Source organism: Anser brachyrhynchus, assembly GCF_964034855.1.
Source record: "Anser brachyrhynchus genome assembly, chromosome: 5".
Lineage (NCBI taxonomy): Eukaryota > Metazoa > Chordata > Aves > Anseriformes > Anatidae > Anser > Anser brachyrhynchus.
In genome coordinates, this window is record NC_137699.1 from 41,980,692 (window position 1) to 42,003,146 (window position 22,455).

Below are 22,455 nucleotides of genomic sequence, written 5' to 3' on the forward strand. Positions count from 1 at the left end.
TAAACAAAGCCATAAACAGAGCGGCTGAAAGAGTGCTCGGAGCTACTGCAGGCAGCCCCAGGGCGGGCTCGGCTGGGGCACGAGGGGGTTCCTGCCCCCGCTGGCACGGGGCCACCCTGGGAAGGTGCAGGCTCAGGGTTGCCCAAGCTGCAGGAGCCTGCGTCTCCCCAGCAGAGCTGAGGAATGAGATTTATAAAGCCAGTGCCCCACACGGAGCCAGGCACGGGGGGCTGGCATCCCATCTCAGATCAGCCTCGTGCTGTGCCTGCAGCCACCCCCAGGAGCCAGGCACCCTGCCCTTCCCAGCCTCACCCCGGCAAGCAGGTGCCCTCACGGGGACGTGCAGGAGCCGTTCGACCCCACGGCAGAGCTGCGGAGGAGCAGTGGCCACCGAGGGCACGGCGAGTGCCCACCGGGTGGGGAGCGATGGTAGCCCCAGTGCAAGTGAGCAGGGGGGCGATGCACACGCGCAGGGACGCTGCCTCCCAGTCTCACACTCAGCCCTCCCCAAAAATGAATAGGAAATTGGGAAGCGTGGGGAGCTGCAAGGCGAGCTGGGCTGCAGCACGCTGCTCAGCGGGGGCTCAGCAGACAAACACGAAATACCTCATTTCTCAGGAACTCACGCAGACAGAGCGCGGACGGTCGGGCTGCTCGCCGCCGAGATCAAACCCACGCCTGGGAAGAGAGATTAGCAGCAGAGAGAGGATGGCGAGCGCGATCTGATGGCGGGGAGCACAGCGCTGGCCCGGGCGGGTGAGCTGCGGGTGGGCAAAGTGCTCAGGGCAAAGCAGAGCCACGGCGTTCCCCTCCCTGTAAGTCCATGCACCGGCTTTGGTGGCTGGGACAGCACCGAAGGAGAAGCCGAGGTCAGATAGAGATGCAGTGTCTCCCCAAGCCCATGTTTTCCGTGGCCAGGGGAATGAGGCAGCCCTTGGGGCCAGCATGGAAAGGAAGGGGCTTGTTGGAGCCTGAAGAGGAGAGGAGCAAGCGTGCACCTTGCTGACAGCGTGGCCCGTCCTTCCTGCCACCGCTGCGGCAGAGATGGAGGGGTGCTTGGGCAGCTGAGGACCAACCTCACAGTGCCCACAGGGCTCTTCGGGATGGGGGCCCCTCTGTGCACCCTCACTCCCCCACCCTCCCTGTCCACACCGCCTCGGCAATACCCCCTCGGAGGGGTAGCACCTGGGAACCACGCGTCCAGGGCCAGTTGGCCCCCAGATGCGGCTCCTGGCACCGCATCCCTTAGATTAATTAGCCCCTTCTCTTCCTCTTCTGAAGGGTTCACAACCCACATGTGCTTCTTCCTCGTCTGTGAGCAGACCCCTAACGCGCTGCAGATGGGACACATTCCACGGATTCAGGAGCTGCCTGTAGCTCCAACAGAGGAAAAGGAGCCCTCCCCCGGCTAGGGCTGAAGGGCAGGTGAAGGTTGGCCAGCCCCACGGCTTAAAAAGCAGAGTGCAGAGCCACCTTCCAGAGGCACAAGTCACAGCCCCTCTGAAAAGAGTCAAGAGACAAGGAGGGAGTGCACGGGGAGCTGGATGGAGAAACAGCTTCCAGCAATTCAGACATCTCTGCAGAGGACCTCTAACACCAAGGACATTGGAGAGGCAAGAAAAGAGGTTTCTAAACGTGAGAACACAGCCAGCAAATCCTCCGCAGACACCATCCGACACCCTGGCTGTGCCACAATACACACACAGCTCAGCATGTGTGCTGACGGGACACCCAGGGAAGGAGATGTTCCCACTGGACCATTGGGAACAGACCCAAGCAGACACACATGCCGGCCCTCCAGCCACCTCCACCCACTCTCGGTGTGTCCCTCAGAGCCTCAGGGTACATCCCGGCCTCCCCCCGTGACGAGGAGGCCAGCAAGCAGCCGAGAACCATGTAAGTGACAGCATCTTGTCAGAAAACAGAACAAAAATTGTCCAGCACCTCCTAGCTGGGTTTACTGCTCCTTCTGCTTTCGTTTAGCCAGGACCATCTCCGAGTCGGAGGCGGGAGGCACAGCCCAGCCAAGTGGGTGTCCCACGGCCAGACTCTTCGGTCGTGCTGTTGTCTAAACATATGTCCGTACGTTACCGGGGGCTGAGACCACACGCTGGAAAGGAGGTTACAACATGAGAGGAAAACATGCTGCTGTGAAGGAGAAGAAACCTGGAGAGCAGGAACAGATGGCAGAACCCAAGGGATGGGAGTGAGGAGTGAGGCAGAGAGGAGATCGCTGTGGGCTACTGCTGCGGAAAGGCTCTGGTGGGGCTGGCTGCAGAGCACAGCTGGCTCCTTATTTATCCATCACGTTATTTCAAGCCCCTTCAGCAACTCGTCCAGAAGAAAAAAAAGAGAGAGAGAGAGAGAGAAAGAAAAAACTCAGCTAGAATGTGACTCATGCAGAGCTACAGCAGCTCAGGGGAACCTGTCCGTTTATAATTAATGAAGTCCTGTTTGCAGTGATCCGACTGCAACCTCCATCTCCCCAGGACGCTGGGCCTGGCCTTTCTGCCTCTTCCATACCCGTGGTGGGGAGAGGGGCCTGGAAGTCAGGCGGGTCTGGCCATCCCCGCGGAGCCCCGCCGTGCAGGGAGGCTGCCCCGCATGGAAGCCCCTTCCTTCCACCGCGGCCTCCTCCAGAGCAACCTGCTCAGGGCATCCGCCTGACGGGGCTTCAAGAGGAACATGCGGCCAGTGGCTTTCAGGAGGGGGGGAAAGGGAAGAAGGAGCAGGAGGAAGTGGAGCATCTAGCTGTTTTTAAGGGCTCTGACCCACGAACAGGGAACGGTCCCCATGTGATTGGGGCACTGTTGAGAGGACTGAGGAAAGGACCCTGGCAGTATGAATTTCTGTAGCCTTCTCTTCCCTTTTCTCGAGGTTCTTACCTCCAGGAGGCTATTCCTGAGGTGGCCGATGAACACCAGCTTGTTACAGACTGGCAGGAAACAGGGAAATGGGAAGAACAGCTGAGGAGGTGCAGGGACCGCAGGGCAGAAGATCTCCTTTCCTGATGGCCACCTCCTGATGCCACCTCACAGGCAGCGCTTCCCAGTGAGTCCACAGCCTGGAGGAGAAAACAGAGATCCAAACAAGACAACCCAATAGCGGGGATGGGAGAAACAAGGTAATGCCAGACTGTGCTGAAGGAGCTTTTTCTGAGAAATTCCTACCATCATGAGCTTTTCTTAATAGCATTATAAAGCTTTGAGTTCTACTGAGTGTTTGGGATTAAAGTCATTTAATTCCTGCTTCTGATTCCAAAGCAGCCATCCTAAAAATCAACAGCTTCCATTTCCTTCAAGTTTCTGGCCCTTCCTTATGATACTCTGCTGCTAAGGGCATAGGGAACTCAGGCTGGAAGTCCTTCAGCCCATCAGCTTTGCACTTCAGAGGAAACCTGGTGATGGCACATCCTGAAATGGAAGTGACCTGTGTGGCTGGCGTTGAATCTGTATTTTTGCTTGGCTATTCTGCCATCCCGAAATGGCAGGCCCACTCCCCATCACACAATTTTAGATGCTTTCCTACCACTTCGGGATCTGGAAGGACTGTGTGAGAAATGATCTCAGTTTGTTACAATGCAGTTATTTCAAGTGCATGTTAAATAGCTTATTAATAAGTGAATCTTAGAGAACTGCAGAAAGCTCCAATTATTAGGTGGCGTGTGTTACAGCTCAAGTAGTCAGTCATCAGGCAATAGGCTAGTTCATTTACACTTTACAGTCCCATTGGGTAATTATTGGGATTAGGCTGAGTACCCAATTTCCCAGCTATGACTTCACAGGCTGGGAATCCAGCTCTCCAGTGGCATCACAGCTCCAGGAGCCCCCTCACCAGCTGCCACGCTGCCTCTGCTGTCACCCACTCCACGCGCAGGTGTGGCACACGCTCGTAGAGCCTGCAGCGAGGCCCAGGTTTTTACTGGAAACAAGAATAATGAGGAATGAGAGTTTAACAAGAAAATAAACGTAGGGCAAGTGTAGAGGAGAGGAGGAAAGCTGCTTTCCGTGCTGCACCACCTCAGGTCACCAGGTCACCACCTCCTGAGCAGAGCAAGAAGCTCTGGATGAAGTAGCATCCTCCTCCCACAGGGACAGGGGCCACTCCAGGCAGAGAACAAGGAACCTTTCCTCGCCCCGGGTAGGATGTCTGCTTTCCAGATCCAAGGCACACTTGAAGGTTGGCTCAAGGAAGCACCTGCCCCATTTCAGTGTTTCCAGCGGAGCCGGCAGGGAGCTGGTGGGAGCAGACAGCCACTGGAGAGGTGGAGGGAAACCACAGAAAATACCATCAAGACTGGTGGCCAGCTCCAGCCCCGTGCTTCCTCACCAGGACAGAGCCAACCAAGGGCTGGTGAACCCCATGGATGCACCCAGCTTGCCCATACAACAGCGGCAGCCTCTCCCAAGACGGCTCTGATGCTGCTGAGCAGAGACTGGGGGCTGGAGGATGTTCTGGCACCTTCCCTGCCTTCCCTCAGTCAGACTCCAGGCTGCTGTGAACTACGGCTGACCTACAGCTCACCGCCTCACCTGTCCCTGCCCCGGTATCCATATCCTATATGGCACCAGCCCCTTGGCCCCCACTCAGCTCAAGCCTCCAGCTGGCTTTGGGGCCACTGTTAGAAACATTATAGCACACCTGTTCTTCAGATGAGGGTTTACAGCCAAGGCGAGCACATCTGGATTGTGAAAGAGACGTTTGGAAGTTTATCAACATGTTTCCAAACAGTCTGGGTATGGCAGCGCTCTGTCTCGGTGCTCTAGTGGAGGAAGCAGCTGGCCTGGACGGATGGTTCCTTGCCCTTCTCACGCCCTCGTGGGCCAGGCCAGGCCGCACACATGCACACACCCTCCCCAAAAAAGCAAACCGCCTCTTCCTGACAGCACCGGTCCAGGAAGCCATGTCAGCAAGGCTCTAGGAGGGGAATGGGGAAGGGAACTGACTCAGCAGTGCCCATCCCGGGCCTAGGCCAAGAGCTCCCCAAAACGCTGCCGTGAGGCCGCTCTGCGCACCATGGAGGACAGGCTGTGGCGGCTCGGTCCTGTGCCAGGCTCAGACGCCATCGGCAGCCCGCGGGGCTCTCGCTGTCAGCAAAGTCCTGCTCCGCAGCGGCATCGAGCTGCCACTAATGGGTTTGTCAGCACCGAGCAGATCTAAAGGAGGAACGTGGCCCGCTGCCCTGCGCCGCTTCACGTGCGCGGCCCCTCTCCTTGTATTGGTTTCTCAGATGTGCGGCTCTCACGCCCATGCTAACAGCAGACCTCCCACGCAAACGCACAGCAAAATGCCCTGATTTCGGTCTCTTTCCAGCCGTCTCCTGCCAACAGAAGCACAGCTGATCCTCTGGGGTGTGATGGACACGGAGGCAGGAGGCGCAGAAGACCCATAAGCTGCCGGAGCAGGAGAGAGCTCTGCCCCCAGCGTGCAGGAGGGCTTTGGTTATGCAGTGGTTGTTGCTTGCCACAAAATCTTCATCTGTCCTAGGTCCAGGTTCACAGCAGCTGATGAACAATCCTTCTCCTGGTAGTAAAACAAAGCAACACCAGGTACAGAGGGTACAGATACTGCTCCTCCCCTCATCCACACCCTGCAGAAACCTGGATGGCAGCTGGCAGGGTCTGCACTCACCTCCTGTTTTGCTGGTCCCCATGCAGGTGAAGGAAAAGTCCCTATCCCACAGTGCCGACTGCCATGCTCTCCTGCTGGACCACTCCTCTTCCCCAGTGGCTGAGCACTGCACAAATACCTACGGGAACTGGCAAAGATGGCACAAAAGGAGACGTTATTTCACAATGGACCAGCGCCCTCACTTCTCTTCCAGCTGACTGTAAGCATATTTATAACAATTTTACAGCGTTTTGGAGGCTTGGGCAGACCTGGATTCTTTTATCAGCCCCACGTGAGTAAACCTCTTCCCTCTCAGCCCCACGTGCTCTCAGTAACATTGAGCTGCAGGGGTCCCAAATAAGCTTGGATATAAGTGCAACCTGACTCAGGGGAGTGCATGGAAAAGCATCAGCACAGGGAGAGCTGACAACTTCTACACCGAACCCATGGCAACGGGGCTGGGGCAGTGCCCCAGGGTGCTGACACTGGCACTTGAGTTCAGCCCTGGCTCTGATGCTGGCTTCCTCTGCGATCTCAGATAAACCGCCTAGCTTTGGCCCTCAGGGACGAAATGGAAAAGAAACCATCCCACACACCCACACTGTTTTTGCCCACATCCTTGCTGGGCCCTCTGGCGTTACAGCAAGCCAAGTTATATCGAGCAAAGGGCATACTGCAGGAGAAAAAGTCTGTATTCGGGTGAGAGCAGTATGTATGTCATTGTTTAGTGAAGGCAAGTATGTTTAGCTGCACCTACCACAGACCACGTGTAATGTTGTCTTAAGTCCATGCTAGGGCCAAGTTTGCTACTGCAGACATCTTCTGTGGGACCTGGAAAAGCTGCAAAGATGTTAGCAGGAATTCAAGGAGAGAGGTGCTACAAAACAAAACAGAGGAGAATGGGCTGAAAAATAAGGAGAGGAAGGGGATTCAAAACACCATTTGGATCTTACCAAGCAGCTTCCCTTCTCACACCTGGATGTGCCAGTGGCCCATCTGCCCAGACGGTGTATTGTGACCGACACAGGAGGCCGCGTAGCTTTGCATTTCTCTGTAAGTTGAGCTGGTCACCTCTAAGCTTCCAGGTCATGGGGTCTTCTGTCTCTTCCTCCTCACCGGAGCATAAATCTGACCCCAGCCCAGTCTGTCACTGCCGGGGTGGGCAGGTCATGCTCATGACAGCCAGTGCTTTGTTCGGGGGCTGAACCAACACTTCCTCCCAAGGGAGAGCACAGCTCTAAGGAGTCAAAGGTCAAGTGTGCTCTTCCCATAAGCCAAGGACTTGCCTTTTGACACTTAATCCAGGCAGAGATTTCACAGCCAGCAAAGAGCTCCTCCCGAGCTGGGAACACAGCATCAGCAAGCACTTGGGCACAGGCAGTTACAAGGGGAGAGAGCAAACATTTGCCCTCCACTGCAAATCTTTGGGGCACCAGCAAGGAGGCAGGTAGAAAAACAAAACCCTGCCAGATACTTCATGGCTATTTTGCAAAATAACCCTGCTGCTGCCACCAGCCAGTCAGACCTGACGTCAAAGATGCTCAAGTGGCTGCTGGTGTTTAACTTCCACATTGCTTCACAGCCTTGCCTCCTTCAAGGAGGCTTCAAAGCAGAACAGCTTCACCACCACAGCGCCTGGAGGCGGACGTGTTGCAGCAGCTCAGCTCTGAGCCTGTCTGCACAGCTCAGGTGGCTTCCAGCAGCACGGTGACTTGCCTGGGAGCAATCCTGCTCCACGGGGCTCAGCCAGCACCAGCCATGGCCCTGCATGAGCCTCTCCTGAGAGGGACTGGCTTTGTGATGGCTCCATAAGGACATGCAGTGTCTTCCTCACGACCACCACCAAGCCACTGGAAATAGCAGCTCCTGTCCTCACCTTGGCCAGCCACGAGCCTCCGTGCCGCAGCCGGACAAGCAGGTGGCGCTGGCAGTGGAGGAGCTGCAGCTGGCAGCACTCCCTCCCACGGTCCCCGACTGACTGAAGGTGGGACAGGACCTCTGGGGATGGTCCGGTCAGACCTGTCCTCAGAGCAGGGTCAGCCAGAGCAGGGTGCTGAGGGCTGTGTCTGGATGGGTTTTGAACATCTCCTAGGACTGGGCCTCCTTAACTCCTCTGGACAACCTGCTCCTGCACTGTTCACCCTCCTCTAACCTCTCACCCAGGAGGCTGTCAGCTTTTTGGCTTCAGCGAGTGTTGTCACCACTCAGGAGATGCTGGTGGCTCCTGGGGACATTGTACCCACACTGTGCCTCTGCTCAGCCTAAGGTCCCGCACAGCCTCCTGGCACCCAGCAGGGCTCCTCCAGTATGACACCGACCCCCACGTTACGGGGCTGGGATTTACAGTTCACAGAGGCTAAGCCCAGAGTGAGGCAGGGCGGTCCCCCTCCCTCGCACCGACTGCACAAGCAGAGCAAGAGTGGATCCCTGCCGTTTCCCTCCATTCCTCGCTTTCTGTTCAAGGCATCTGAATAAGCAGGGAATCGCATTTGGCAGGAAGACTTTCCTCTTTCAGAGCTGGTTGTCTCCAAGATTGAGGAGGATTAACCCCTACAACTCCTCCATAAACACCCAGACTCCCCCACGGCCATCTCCCCCCCACCAGCCTGCAGTCAGTGCAGATCCACGAGGATCCCGAGCCCACAAGCCTGTTTTCACTGATCTGTGCCATTTTACCTCCCGGTGCTTTTCTGGTTCTAATTATCTCTGCAGAGCTGATGACACTTAGACATTTCATCACCCTGGAGACTTTTTCTGGCACTCCAAGTCTGATTTATGCAACGCAGCCGTGGACATCCTAATCACCCAGGCTCACCTCTCGCTTGTTAACACCCCGGCTGGCTGAGGACCTGGACGCGCCTTCCCCTCCTGCCGGCAGATCCAAAGCAGGCTGAACCTTTGCACCCAGTGGAGTTAAAGCCTTGGCAGTTCTCTCCTCCTACCCCTTTCCCTCTCATTCATCACTGGTCATTAATCACAGCAGCCTCTTTCCACGGGGGAACTGCCTCGACAGACCCAAACCTGCCCCTGCAGCTGACAGGCAAAATCCCGGGGGCAGGCACTGAACAAGGGCAAACCCAGCTAACAGCTGTGGGGAAATGCTACCACCAGCATCAGCCTGGCCATTAACCCAAGCTGCTGAGAGGGCATGGAGAGCTCAGGGTGCCTCTCGTCCCAGCAGGATGCTCCTGGCAGGGGAAGCGGCTGCTTCCTCGCCCTCATGTCTTCTGCTCTTGCTGGAAGCTGATTCAGAAACAACAGTTTGGGATCTAAACAGCTCTTAACACTTATCACTGCTTGTCCCCAGAGGCGAATCCAAATCTAAAGCACAGCTACAGCATATGTATATCTGCTTGCAGCACCTCATTGGAGGAATTAAAGAGTGACAGCAGTACTGTAATCAGGACACAATGACAATTACTTCCATCTAGCCAAACAAGACAGAGTCCAAGGCTGGTCCAGCCTACTAAATGGTGCTAGAGGTTCAGGCTGGGCATGGTACCAAACATTACAGTGGAGCCCCTCTGCATGGCCCCTAGTCATCTTTGCATTTGTAAGGGCCCGACAACCTTTCCAAGCTTCTCTCCACCATCCTGCTATTCCTTTTCAGGCTGTTTCTTGCTCCTTGTCCACGCTGCTTGCACAAGCTGTTTTGCAGGAGGCAGGGTCATCTCTCACAAGCTGTCTGCATCGTACATAACACAAAGGGGGGCAAACTGCCTCTGCAAAGCAAACCTTGCACCTCTGCGTTGCACTGGGACACGCCTGTCTGACTTGTGTTTGGGAAAGGACTGCCCTCTGTCCAAGTCAACCACTGCTGCCACCTGGAGAGAAAGCACGACAACGCTGAACGCTATGACCTGGATACCCCTCAAATTCCCTCCGAGACCTTTGCAGTTCTTGCGTCCAGCCAGGCCCGTCGGGGAGGAGGATCGAACGAGGGCAGCTGGACAGGAGCCCTGCACGCTAGCCAGGCCTTCATGGACCGGCCACAGAATTTGCATCCGAAGCCGCTAACTAATGAGGTGAAGGAAAAGTCTGGAATCAGGACCAAGTCTGGTTGTGGTTTGAATTTTGACTCCAGAGCAGCTGGTGCAGCCTGGCGGGTGATCCACAGCTCAGCTGTCCCAAACACCCTTTGCTGAGCTGAAGCTTCCTCCACAGTGGGCCAAGCGTGTTGCTCCACCTCCTTGAGCTCCTGCACGCTTGTAAAATTTTAGGTGAGGAAATGACTCCCTGCACAGCTCCCAAAGCAGATTTTCTGCATCCAGGATCTAACACGTGGGGCAAGACAGGGTGTCAAGAAATCAGCTGCCCAAAATGGCTTGCAGTGATTCACAGCAGCTGAGCACACCCCTCCCGGACTCATAGGCTCCAAGACCCCACCAACACGTCATCTAGAGCATAAGTGTTCCTCAGCTCTCGCTGTGCTGAGCTCCCCTCACCATGCGGGTGCCCCTTCCTACTCTGCTTGTGGAGCTGGGGCAGGCTCCTTCCAGCTGGACGCCATCCAGAGCCTCCGCCGAGATCCAGAGACTGGAGCGTGAGGTGCTTGGAGGGCTGGGAGAAGGCACACGGAGGCCGTGGCTCAGGGGTTAGGTGGCACCGTGAGAACCCAGTACCCGTGGGTGCGAGGGCGAGAGGTGCCACTGGGCCAGGCCTCCATCACTCCAGCTTCAGAGATCTCCTCCTCCCCGTCTGCCTTCCCACCATCTGCTGAGGCGACCGCAGGGGAGAGGAGGTTTGCAAGGGTCACTCTTGGGCCAAGGCAGATGGAAAGGACCTGCTGCGAGCGCTTTACTAGAGCTGGGCCAGACAGCTGCAACACGCCCCCCGGCTCCACCGCTGGCTCACTGGCTCGTCCAGCACACAGAAAGTACCAGGGCTGTAGGAGCTGGCTCACAACCGCATGGGCTGCCCTGGAGGCCCGCTCGCAGTGACTAAGCCTGCAGCTGGACAAGGAGCGAGTTAACAAGCTGCTTAAGTCCTTCATCCGAGGCCTGAACAAACAGATGCTGCCAGGAACTGGTCTCTCCCCCTCCTGCGGACTGTCCTTCTGGTCAGAGACGTTTTTTCACAGCGCTCCCCAAGAGGGAGAACCGGCAGCACCTTTGTTTGCTACACAGATCTCCAGGGCCTTCTGCTCCCCCTGCGCCTTTGAACCAGCTCCAGCCTTCTCAGCCCTGCAGGCATCCAACTTGGCCTGCTGCGGACCTAATTAATTCCCTTGTTCATTTATGGTCTTCTGTCAATAAAGCGAGTAATTGGTGTACAGCGGCAGCAGATCCTTGTTGTGTGTGTGCTCACAAGGACTTGAATGCTCCCCTTGGGCTGCTGGGGAAGCCCTCTCTGTCTCACCAAGGGTGCCCGCGGTCCCCCTCTGTGACCAGCCACTTCAGTCGGCTACAGAGCGCTCACCATGTCCCTAAGGTAGCTTTGTGTCCAGCAGAAAAGCACCAGAGCCTCTACGTGGCACGGCACCTTTGAAGTCAAGCCAGAAAGTGTGTCTGGACCACACCGTAACTCTGTCTGCCTTGCTAGCACTGAGAAAACCCTTCTCATTACTGTATTTTGTTGCACTCATGCACACACATACGCAGTCAGAAGCCTCCACCTCAGCAGGCAGGGCAGGCACGGACACCAGGCACGGTGGGGATGCTGCTACACCAGTTTCTCCCCCATTTATACACGCCCAGGTTTGCACGCAGCCCGATGGATTAAGCAGAACATGATCCCACTGCTCTTTTACCCCTCACCCCTGGCACCACAAGGATGGAGATGAGCAGGAGCTGCAGTGTGCTTTTGCAGGGGGATGTCCGAGCAGGATTATCTCAGGGCTCCTGGACCGAAGAGGCAGCTCCTCAGCCTTTGGAAACCTCCTCGTCTTTGTTCCTTGGCCTTCTGGGGTTGGGGGAAGGGATCCCAATGAACATGTTTGTGCTGTTTGTCTTAATAGGGTGTTGTGTAACGCAGAGGGAAGTGACTACACTGGGAACCCCAGCTGAGAACAGAGACTTTAATCCTGCTGCCCAGAGAAAACTTGGAAAAAATACCTACATCTGTTCTGTTGCATTAGGCTCATGGCTCAGAGGCTGACAGCTGACCCTGGTTGCTCATTATGCCAAGGTACAGCCCCTGCCAAACAGTGCCAGGGTAAATTACCATGACTGATTGGGAAGGCAAAAGGCAGCCAGAGAAAACTGGGGAGGGCACCCCCCCCGCGCAGGTTTCTGGGGAAGGAAGTCCAAGCCAGACTGCACCAGGGCACTTCATCTTCCCCAGGGCCACAGTGGCAAACAGAGCAGAGAAGGAGCAGTGGAGAACAGGACAGGGGACGAGACGCAGGGGGAGCAATGAAGGTGAGGAGGCAGAGAAGAAACGACAACTGCATCCATAGCCATGGGGCTTGCTGAGGACGGTTTTCAGCATACAGCCCTCCTTGACTCCCTGAGCCTGTGCTAGGCCGAGGCCACGGAGGAAAAAGCGTGCTCTTGTGCCTGCAAGCAGGGTTGGTGGTTCGAGGAGGGCACGGAGCGGACATGGTCTGTGTGGAGCAGCACACGCTCTCCCTGCTGTAAGCCTGCCAGCCCTGGGCGTGCAAAAACACAGGTGTGGGGCTTGCTGACACGGCACTGCCACACAGCTCCCTCCCAGGCCCTGGCTGTGTCAGCGCCTCTCATCCACCCAGCAGCCCGGAGAGGACTACACAGGAACTTGTCCGGGTGACAGAACAACACTGATGAAATTCAGCTAAGGCAGCAGACACCCAGACGCTCTGCAAACGTGCCAAAGACTCCTGAGCTGCAGAGTGACACACAGATGCCAGCACCCCCCAGGACCACAGGGCACGAGGGAGAGCCCCCTCTTACAGGCCCAGCAGGATGCTGCGGGTGGCCCTTCCCTAGAGGAAAGAGGGTTTCTGGAAAGCTGTTAACACCCAGTTCCGTGAAGGATCTGCCTGTTCCTTATTCAAGTATTAAATTAGCTTGATCCTAATTATCTTGAGAACTATGACAGGATTAAAGCAGATTCTGCTGTCCTCTTCCTGCCTGGAGCCACCAGCTGCCAAACACTCCTCCAGGTTAGCATCCTGGGCTTGCTTCAAGGGAGGCAAGAGGAAGCAGAGAGAAAATTGCTTTTAACTCCTGTCAATCAGAGGTAAGGTTTGGCCCTGAAGCAGGAAGGTTTGTTTGCTTTAAATCTTATTTAACCCTGGGTGTTTTCATTATCCACATCCATGTTGCACCCTTTTATCCTCCCTTAGGAGGACAGAGAGGAAAGCTCTCACTTTCCTCAGTCCATCTGTGGAGCAGACAGCTCTGTTCAGCCACGTGCTCTTTGCCTTTCAATCCCTGCTGGCAGCCGCTTTGACCTTGTTCGACAAGACAAAGGGATCGGCAGGAGCTGTGCGTTTCCTCTGCACCCTCTTATCCTTTTATAGGCTTCTGCTTCAACACCACAGCCTCGTAGCAGCATCTGAACCTCTGTCTTGTCCTTCACGGAACCCCAGGCCTCCAACGCTGAACCCAGCACCTGAGGAGCAGAGATGGGCGTGCGGCTGAGAAACGCAGACCGACAGAAGCTTTCCGATTGATAAGCGTTTCTGGAGTCTGAAGATGCCTCAGGTGCAACATCACCATCCTACCCCCTTCCTCCCCGCTGCTGTCAGGCCTGGTGCCTTTCCCTCTGCTCCTTGCGGTGCCCGCATGCAGATCGGTCAGCACCACCGGAGTTAGGTCTGCTTCCATTCCCACAGGCTCTCCGGAAAGGCTAGCGGTGCCTGCAGCTAATAGAGAAGTCCATTTAATTATAATGAGCCCTAAAAGGAGAACATCAGCTCTCTGTGTATAAACTCAATTACGCTTCCTTTGTCCATGTGTTAAAGCTCCCTCTCCCCCCTCACGCAGATGACTAATGTGCGTCCAAAAGCCTGAGGGAACGCATCTAATCTGGTTAGTGTTACTGCTGGTGTTTGTTCGTATCAAGCACATTATTCTTGCTGAGCTATTTGTCCTGAGCCTCCTGAGAGAGAGAGAGAGCCTGCTGCAGGTTAATCACACACGCGTAAATCCAGCTTCCTCCCATGCATTTTCACGTGTTGCCTGTCGGAAAACAAAAGGGCAAGGAGGAGAGGTGCAGCAGGTTGTGGTGCTGGACGAGGGGATGCTTCCTGGGTGCTGGCTTCCCATTCACTCCAAGCTGAGGGTTAGAGCAAGAAAATCTGCCGGCCAACCCCTCTGCTAGACCCAGAGGCTGGCTGAAAATAAGTGAATAAATAAAAAAGGCACCGGGAACCCAACCCGCGGGGTTTCAAGAGCTCAAGGCGACTATCGGTCCCCCTCTGGTGGCCAAGCAGCTGCAGTCACCGGCAGCGCCGGGCTGCCACCCGCTGCCACCTCGCTGCCTCCTGGCTGCCGGTCCCCGCAGCTCAGGGAACGGGCTCGTTGGCAGACCAGCCGGCATCTGCCCAGTCCTTCCCCTTCTCTCCCTTGGAGCCCCCGTCCCGAAACATGGCCCCGTCGTGCCAGGAGCTGCACGGGAGACTGTCAGCTCCTTGGGGTGGGGGCGAGTCGGAGACAAAGGGCAGAGACGGACGGGAAGACGGGGGCGAGGAGACAAGACAGCACTGGTTAGCATCCGAGAGAGTGGTCCAGGGTGCTCGCCAATGGGCAGGACACACAGCACAAAGACTGTGTCTTACTAGAAGACACCAGGGTGATATTTTCATACTGTAATTTTTAGTTTCAGCAGTTGCTACCAGCATAGCGCATGCTGTTCCCAAGTATTAGGGCCTATGAGGGGGAAGGCTACGTACCGCTGCCAACTGCCCTAATCACAAGCTAGTGATAAGGTGGCTGCCAGTGTTCCCTACGTGAATGTCCGAGGCTGTTCCCCACCAGCAACGAAGGTTTCCACAACTCTGATCTAGCCTCTAAACAGCAAACTGCTTCTCTGGACACGTCTGAGCCTCCTGGCCCTGCTTTCTTCATCCTCCGAGAGGACCGGAGAGAGATCGCTTTCCCTGTGTCTCTTCAGCCACTGCAGCGAGTGGCACTACTCCATCGCACGGCAACCTCACGCTTCAGCTACCGAAGCACAAGAGAGCCCCAGGCAGCTGTTCATGCTGGTAAGAGATTGGATTTCTAAGATTACTTAGACAATTGCATCAGTTTACAGGGTTTCAGCATTATGCTAGCATAAATCCCTAAATTAAGGGATGGGTACGGGCCAACACACTTCTCACAGCTTATCAGAGAGTTGCCTCAAGAGGGAGAGAAGAATGTGGTTTTGGCCACTGCAGAGTCACTCCCCCCCAAAAAAACACCCAAATTCACTCTGGCCTTCATATGCCTCACAGAAAACCCTGGAGCAGCCTTAGGCCAATTCTAGTTTCTCCATCCCTCATCTGGTGCAAGAGCCCTGCTTCCTTTGTCTGTATTCACTGCAGCTTGTCCCAAGAACAGCTTGGCTCTCAGCCTCGCTCCCCATTTCCAACCCAGTGTGCAACTGCCCACGCCCCAGCATACTTCATAGCACGCCATCCCAGCAGAAGGGTAGCTGGAAAAGACCGATCAGGAATTTTGGGTGAACTTCAGCTACAGCTGTTTTGTTTTACTGCAAAAAAAAGTTATAGCAAATTATGTCTAAAAATGAACACATTCATGCAGCAACACCTCCCTCCTACAATCAAGTTCCATGCTCTTGAGAGCAGAGATTAGGGTTTCTCACGCATTCAATGAAAAAAAAATAGAGAAGAGAAAAGCAAAGAAAAACCACAAAGCACAAATAAGAAGAGAGTTTAACAGGAAGATTCTAAAATTGCAGATTGTGCACCGGAAGGCTTATGCCAAGACATACTGAGGTTCTGGTGGACTGCAATGTTTCCCGTAAGTGTTTTTCTTTTATAGTTCCCATAATCACGTTTGAACTTTTTTCTCATGTGCCAGTCAGACACAAGATGGTAGCAGAACAGCCAAAAACATGTAAAGCATACATATTCACTATGGGAACAAGGAATTACTGCTTGGTTCATAACGTTATAGCTGAGTTGGTCAGTTGAAAGAGCAAAAAAAAATAAATAAAATCTATCCAAATAAAGCATGTGCTTCACTCGTTCAGGTATCGGAAGAAATTCCTTCTCAGTAGTTCTACAATTAAGGCAAACAAAGCTTGGCAGAGGAACTGAACGGACAAACCCCAGTTTCCCAAGCAGCACAACTACCTTGTCAAGTGGCCGAGTGTAGAACCAAGGATCCTGAGACATCAGGCAAGTAGTTGCTATTACTGAAGACGTGCTGGGGCATGTAGGATTCCAGCATGAAGTGCATAGGCATGATTTCTCTCCCCACCCCAAGCCCATGCCAGGACAAACGGAGGCTGTGGATTCAGCAGCAGGTCACTGTCACCGCTCCCTCTCCAAAACATCACAATAAACTAGTGACCAGGGCAGCCAGCGCGGGCAGCCAGATGGTATCACACCTCCTGCCATCAGGGGCAGAAACCTTAGAACCTACTTCACGCTGAAGTCATCCAGTACACCAAGCTCTCCTTCACACCCAAAGGGATCGTGTTTCTGAAAATGCCAGCCTCAGCTTGGCCCTATTCCCACGAGAAATACCGGTCGTGGCACATAAAGACACGTCCACGTGGTTTGCTGTGCATCATTTTGGTCATGCCAGACTGCAGACAATTCGTTCACCTTTTAGTGCTCTGACCCCAGCTCTAGACTCACAACCACAGATTTCCAGGGGATGCTAGAACTCAGAATCATAGAATCATTAAGGTTGGAAAAGACCTTCAAGGTCATCTGGTCTAACCATCACCCTACTACCAATGTCACCCACTAAAACACGTCTCTAACTTTAATCTCTGGATTCTTCATGACACCACTGCTTTATCAGCCCTCTCTGAGTCAATAAGATAACCTGTTCCTGCAGGGAGCTTCGAAATAATGCCACCACCCAGTACAACACCAGAGGCAATCCCCAAACCTCACATATACTGCTCACTTTCTTCTTTAGCCAGCACTCAGGGCCTGACAGCCAGAATCAAGGCTAGATGCTAGTTTCACAATCTCTAATAGCATCTGCCAAGTTACATGTTGGACTACATGTAGAGAGCCGATGCTATGCGGTCCGAAGTTGGGCTAAATATCTGTACAGCTCAGGAAATGCTGTTTTCATAGCTTCATAGGCAGCAATGCTAACAGACACAAATACTTTGCAGAATTTACTCAAGCTTAAAAATTAAGATTTTAATCCTTAATCTTAAAAAAAAAAAAAAAGTCCAAGGAAAACTAGTGGTAAATGCAGCATTTTTCATCTGAGCTGGGAGTGGCTCAAGCTCAGAGAATCACAGCAATTCAGTACAGCCTCTGAAAGTTACCAGCTGAAAGCTTACTAAGTTGTTTGTTAGCAGGCACTTGCACACACATTGTTTCCACCCTGCAATCTGAAAGCCTCTTGTACAACTTAAGAAGACACAAAGGTCTCAGACATCTCCTCTTTCTCTTTTCATCCAGCCCTCCTGGCAGTAAGGGGAAACACAAGCAGCATTAACACCTGCAGCTCAGAGTCAGGTAGTACACAGGGAGATTAAAACCTAACTGCACCAACTGTGTTCTTAATGTACATATAGGATTCCTTAAAATACCCTCTGGCTTTACCAGTTGCTTGTGCCCATTTTCCAGAAGCCTCACAGCAGTCTGCGGGCCCTGGTGCAGAACGCTGCCTCTTCCCTGGGTCTCACAGGACCTGGGTTCAGTTGGGCACCCTGCAAGGCCACAGGCAGAGCTCACCCTTTCCCCTCTGCAGGGAGCCTCAGCAAGAGGCCCGGAGACCTGAAGCAGCCCCTCACCCATGGACACCATGAGCCAGCTTGATGCCCTCTGCACAGCCCAGAAAGAACACTGAGCAACGAGGCAGCATTTTTAAAATATTTTATTTATTATACAAACTATTTACAAAATCAGCTACTACAACCACAGGCTTCCAAATTTTGGCTGAACTCTGCCAGCAATTCAACAGAGGGAACTAGAATCTGACCTGTATCATCCACAGCTCCTGGTTTCTAAAAACATGCAACATGGTCTGCAGGTGCAGGCTGAAGCCAGACCCTCTGCACCTAAAAACAGCTTCGGGAAACGTGGAACCTGCTTGACACGGTACCAGGATCCTAAAGCCTTCTAGGGAAGTGCCTCTATCAAGTGGGAATAAATAGGGATAAAAAAAAAAGTAACAAGCCTGTGTCAGACGAAACATATGACCAGAGCGCATCCCCGCTGCCAGTGGTAAGGGCAGCATAAAAAGTGAACACACTTTTAAGGGTATAAAGCTAGAGACAAGTTTAGAAACATTGTGATGGATCCCAGGAACACGGGATCACCTAGGAGCCTGTGGAAACAATGGAGATGGGTTTAACTGACTAAAGCACCTGCACCCATCACAGTTCTGACTGCGCTTGTGTTGAGAAGTTCCTTGGCTCTGTACAGCTACTGAGAAGTGTGGGGTGCTGGCTGTCATACAATAAGAAACTTTAAGGAGCTCTTTCCAGCAGAGGAAGACTGCCCAATGTCCAGCTACTTCATCCTCAGAGTAAAGAAGTCCAGCGCAATAGAAGGGAGGATTCCTGAGGAAGATGTCATTGGCAAAGTTGGCTCATAACTACGAGTCTGGAGACGTTCTCACCAGGTGAGACCGCAAGACAGGGCTGCAACGTGGGAAGGGCACCAGGCTACACCTCCCAACAAACAGGAGTCAAGCCAAGCACCGCCACCTTTTTCTCAGTCTCTGGAGAAAACAGTCAAGTGGCGGTGCAGAGAACACAGCAGCCACACCTGTACTGACCATGGAAGCCATCCACAGTGTAAAAAACAGCACTGTGCTCTCCACCCAAAGGTTAGGACCCTACAAAACAGAGACTGCGCTAGAAAGGTGAGCACAGACACTACTGAAGTGACCTGTCAGAGCGCAGTGGTGGCACCTCTCGAGCTGGCAGTCTCCCAGCATCTCAGTGCCAGTGATGGAATGAATTCACGGGGCAAAGAAATCCCCCTGAGTAGTCTCAATGCTCAGCTGGCTGCTTTTTGGCACCAAAATGGCTTATATCTTTCTGTACAGAAGTAGCACACTCAGACCAAGAATTGCTAAGATGCTGCCTTAACAGAAACATTTTCTAAATGTAGAATGTTTCCCCCAAATTCCCAGTCAATTCAACTAAACTACACTGGGAAAAGAATATAGTTATCTTAAAAAATTCTTACTGTGCAGAAGTCTGCCTGGATCAGCTTGAGGACAGAAGGGGGCTGAGAAGGATGAAGTGAATTTTTATCTAATGTGGTGTTCTAAAGTTAGCTCAGGGGTGCCAGCTTGAGACTCTTTTCTGGAAGAAATCCAGCCATTCCACAATCCTGTGAAAGCTTACATTGCAAGCAGCAGCAATGCAGGTTTCTCACACTTGCCAGCATGCCTATGACTCCTGACCTGAACTAAGAAACTGCTGAGAACTTAAAGATCTTCATGAATTCTGCTTCACTGAAGAACCTATCAAGATCCCCAGACTCCCGTTCCCTTTATTTCCTTGGGAAGGGCTGGACGGACTGCCAGCTTGGCACACCCTAATCCTGCTGGTCTGCCCACTCCTCTCCCCACAAGCCAGCCAGTGGTGGGTGTGACATACTATCCGTGCAGGCTGTTGAGTGATCGTCTGAGTGAAGTTCTAATTAACGTTTTGTGCTGGAAAGCCAGCAGCCCTGAACGGGGCAGCAGAAAAAGGAGAGCTCAAGAAAGAAGGTAGGTAGGACAGAAAGCCAGCTGCTCTCCAGGCACCAACAACCCTCTGCAAACTCTGCCTGAAATGCAGTAAAGAAAGAGAAGCCTCAGGCTGCTGCATGACAGAGGTAGAAGCCAAAACCCCGTGGTGTGCTTGGGAGGAGGTACCATGCTCTGCCCAGTACCATCACCCCAACGACAAACACAAGACCAGCGCACATCGTAGCTGCTTACTGACCTGTCACTGCTCCTACATCACATACATACCCTGAAGGTGAACGTGGGATAGGCATTGGTGTTCAGCATTGAGGGATCACAGTCATGCCCATACCCTCTCTCCTGAGGAAGGAAAAAGAAGGCAAGGGCATGGGACAGCTTCCTGTGCAACATCATTAATCAGAAACATTCAGTGGAGGAGAAACTCCTCTTCCAGTTCATTTGCAAAGGCTCATTACCAGCTGCTGCTGGAGAAGGACGCTTCAGCTGCTGGACCCTGGTGGAGGTAGTACAGAATCACTGTCAGGGCCAGCACTTGTGCTCTGATGAGACTGATCTCCCCTTTGGGTTGCTCCCTCCAGTGAGGGGTACTGCCTGTTTTTCTCGGCAGCACAGGTGACGGATAGCAGCATCCGGAGCAAGATGGAGAAGGAGAACCAGAAACCCGTCTGGGACAGGTGCTGGAAGGAGGGACAACCCTGCACCCTTCGTGAGTGATGGAGTTGGATGAGCTGTTGGGGAGCATCACTGGGGGAGTTGAGCCAAGACATGGGAAGTTACTAGGGCTTCCCGTGAACCAGGTTTCCAGCAGAGCTCCACACTGGTCTTCCCCCTTCTTCCCTGAGAGCTACAATCAAGGCAGCTCAGCACGTTGCTTGCACCTCCCTGCAACTTCTGCTCATGTACTTTTCTTCTCACAGACGGATGGGCGTACAGGGTGCAGGGAAATCCTGTGCAGTATTTCCTTGATGAGCGCACCACACTCCTGCTGCTGTTTCACACTGAACCAAAGGGAGAATGAAGGAAAGGAAAAAGATGAGGTCTTGATGACATATTTCAGATACGGAAAGGCCACATGACATCTTCTGGATGACAAATTCCTTTACACAGAGTCTTTGCCCTGCCTTCATTACCCATGTGAAGGGAAGAACAAGTAATGGAGTGAACCTGGGTCTTGCCACAAAGAGCCAGGAGGCTGAACGGTCTCCTGGAAAGGGGAAAAAAAATCACAGCATGCCAAAGCCTTCACAACCCTCGCTGATAGCTAGCTGCAGCATCTTGTGCACTTCTTCGTAGGAGTCATAAGTAGGGAGGCACAGCTGGTTAAAACTGTAAGACAAAAGAAAAATCCCATTCAGGCTAGATCTGAAAGGGGACCATCCCCATCAGCTGATTTGTGACGGGTTAACACGCATATCCCACACATTGCATGCTACACGCTGCTTGCCCACCGCAGAGAGCCAGTGTCATGCCCAAAGCATTCCCAAATGCAGAAAATCTTACTCCTCCAGGACACTTACCAAGTGTGGGCTGTTGGCAAAGTACTGTGAGTTGGAGCCGCAATGATCTGAAAAGATGGAGAGAGTGCAGCAAACCCTCCCGGGGGCAGTTGGGATGAACCAGTTGTGAACTGCAACAGCCTGGCCAGCTCCTCCTGTGTGAAACTGGAGACCACAGTCCAAAACCACCTCATGACCTGTTAGGCAACAGTAAAAGTAAGGTCAGCAATTCAACATACATAACATAAATATATATAAAATACATAAAATACGAGCAGGTCACAAGAAGATGAGTCAATTGATCTTGCAAGCTAACGCTTTACTTACAGTCACAATTTGCTGTTTTACCAGGTGTGACAGAAACAAGGATTAGATAGTTTCTTCTTAAAAGATGTCTCACATCACTACTTCCCCACCAAGTCCTTTCCCTTGAAATACTTCTGCTCTCCCCAAAGATTTTATTTATTTTTAGAAATACCTGTATAGACAACCAGGTAGGTTTACAATGGAAAGCTCATTTGCTTCTTGCACTATGCTAACCTTTTGCTTTTCCACATCCTCTGATACTTTTGCAGGAAGGTGGAGCCATCCCAGTGTTTACAGCTAGAACGTTGTACTCCCAGTCTCTCTTCAGCCTGGGTGTTTTGGCAGTTTCCTTTTTTTTTCTAAATGAAGCTGCTTCCATTCCCATACTCCTCCCACCGGGAAAGGCAGGGAGGGATGGGAACAATTACAAGGCACAAATTTAGGCTACTACATCAGTAGTCTTTACCACAGCACTGAACTCCAAACGCTCCATGTGGGCTGCAATCATGATCTTAAAGCATCCCTTAGAGATAAGTACACTATCATGAAAGTCTTCACTAGCAATAATTCCCACCATTTCTTCTTGATGTCCTGCTGTACTGCATTTAATTAGGGCTTTGTTGGCTCTTCTTAAAAAGAACATGGCTGCTGGATTTTTCCTTCTTCCAACTGATTAAGAATCTCTACTCAGCAAGGCTGAAGGTTAACACTCTGGGGGAACGTTATTTCATAATGCTTGTAGTCATGCTCTTGACTCCCAGATCTCCCAGTTTGTCCTTCCGTAAGCCTGATTTCCAACCAAGAAAGCTGTTCCCAGTTTAAGCTGCCTGCTTCTGTAGTTGGGCTAATTGCTGACAGCAAACAGGAGGGAGAAAGCTTTTCACCTACCTTCTCACGGAAGTGCCAAGATCCTCCTACCACTACAGCATGTGCCTTGAAGTCACAGACACTGATATCTCCAGTACCACACATAAGCAACTGAAAGACGAGAGACTGCAGTCAGATGGACAGAAGACCAGAAAACGAAAACAAAGCTACTGTCCAAATTATAAATGCTTAAAATGCTTAGAAAAGAAACATTTTGGCTTTATTCCAGATCCAAAAGCTCTTCATTTGTCAGAGAGGAGGGGAAATAAGGGTAGAGATGCTTAGGAAGCCACCAATTACCTCAAGTTCATTTTCATCAAAAATAGCCAGTAGATTCTCAGGAACTAATTCATTAAGACCTAGAAGAAAAAAAGAGAGAAGAGCAATCAAGTGCTAGCCCCTAGGAC

General features: G+C 52.8%; 1 protein-coding gene and 1 long non-coding RNA gene across 10 annotated transcripts in view; one reads left to right on the top strand and one right to left on the bottom strand.

Annotated features, from left to right (window-relative positions):
* Window positions 1-19,442, top strand: part of LOC308196491 — a 27,353-nt gene extending 7,911 nt beyond the window's left edge. For 2 of the 7 annotated variants that reach the window (XR_013952242.1, XR_013952248.1), the window contains exon 2: window positions 619-19,442. This is a non-coding gene — a long non-coding RNA (uncharacterized lncRNA). The remainder of the gene's footprint in view (window positions 1-618) is intronic. The other 5 variants (XR_013952243.1, XR_013952244.1, XR_013952245.1 and 2 more) reach the window with 5 other exon arrangements.
* Window positions 17,534-22,455, bottom strand: part of AREL1 (apoptosis resistant E3 ubiquitin protein ligase 1) — a 22,110-nt gene continuing 17,188 nt past the window's right edge. For all 3 annotated transcript variants that reach the window (XM_080595516.1, XM_080595517.1, XM_080595518.1), the window contains exons 17-20: window positions 22,349-22,407; window positions 22,070-22,159; window positions 20,897-21,072; window positions 17,534-20,705 (exon numbers count right to left, since the gene is read on the bottom strand). In XM_080595516.1, coding sequence (XP_080451642.1) covers window positions 20,603-20,705; window positions 20,897-21,072; window positions 22,070-22,159; window positions 22,349-22,407 — 428 coding nt within the window. In that variant the 3' untranslated portion in view covers window positions 17,534-20,602. The remainder of the gene's footprint in view (window positions 20,706-20,896; window positions 21,073-22,069; window positions 22,160-22,348; window positions 22,408-22,455) is intronic.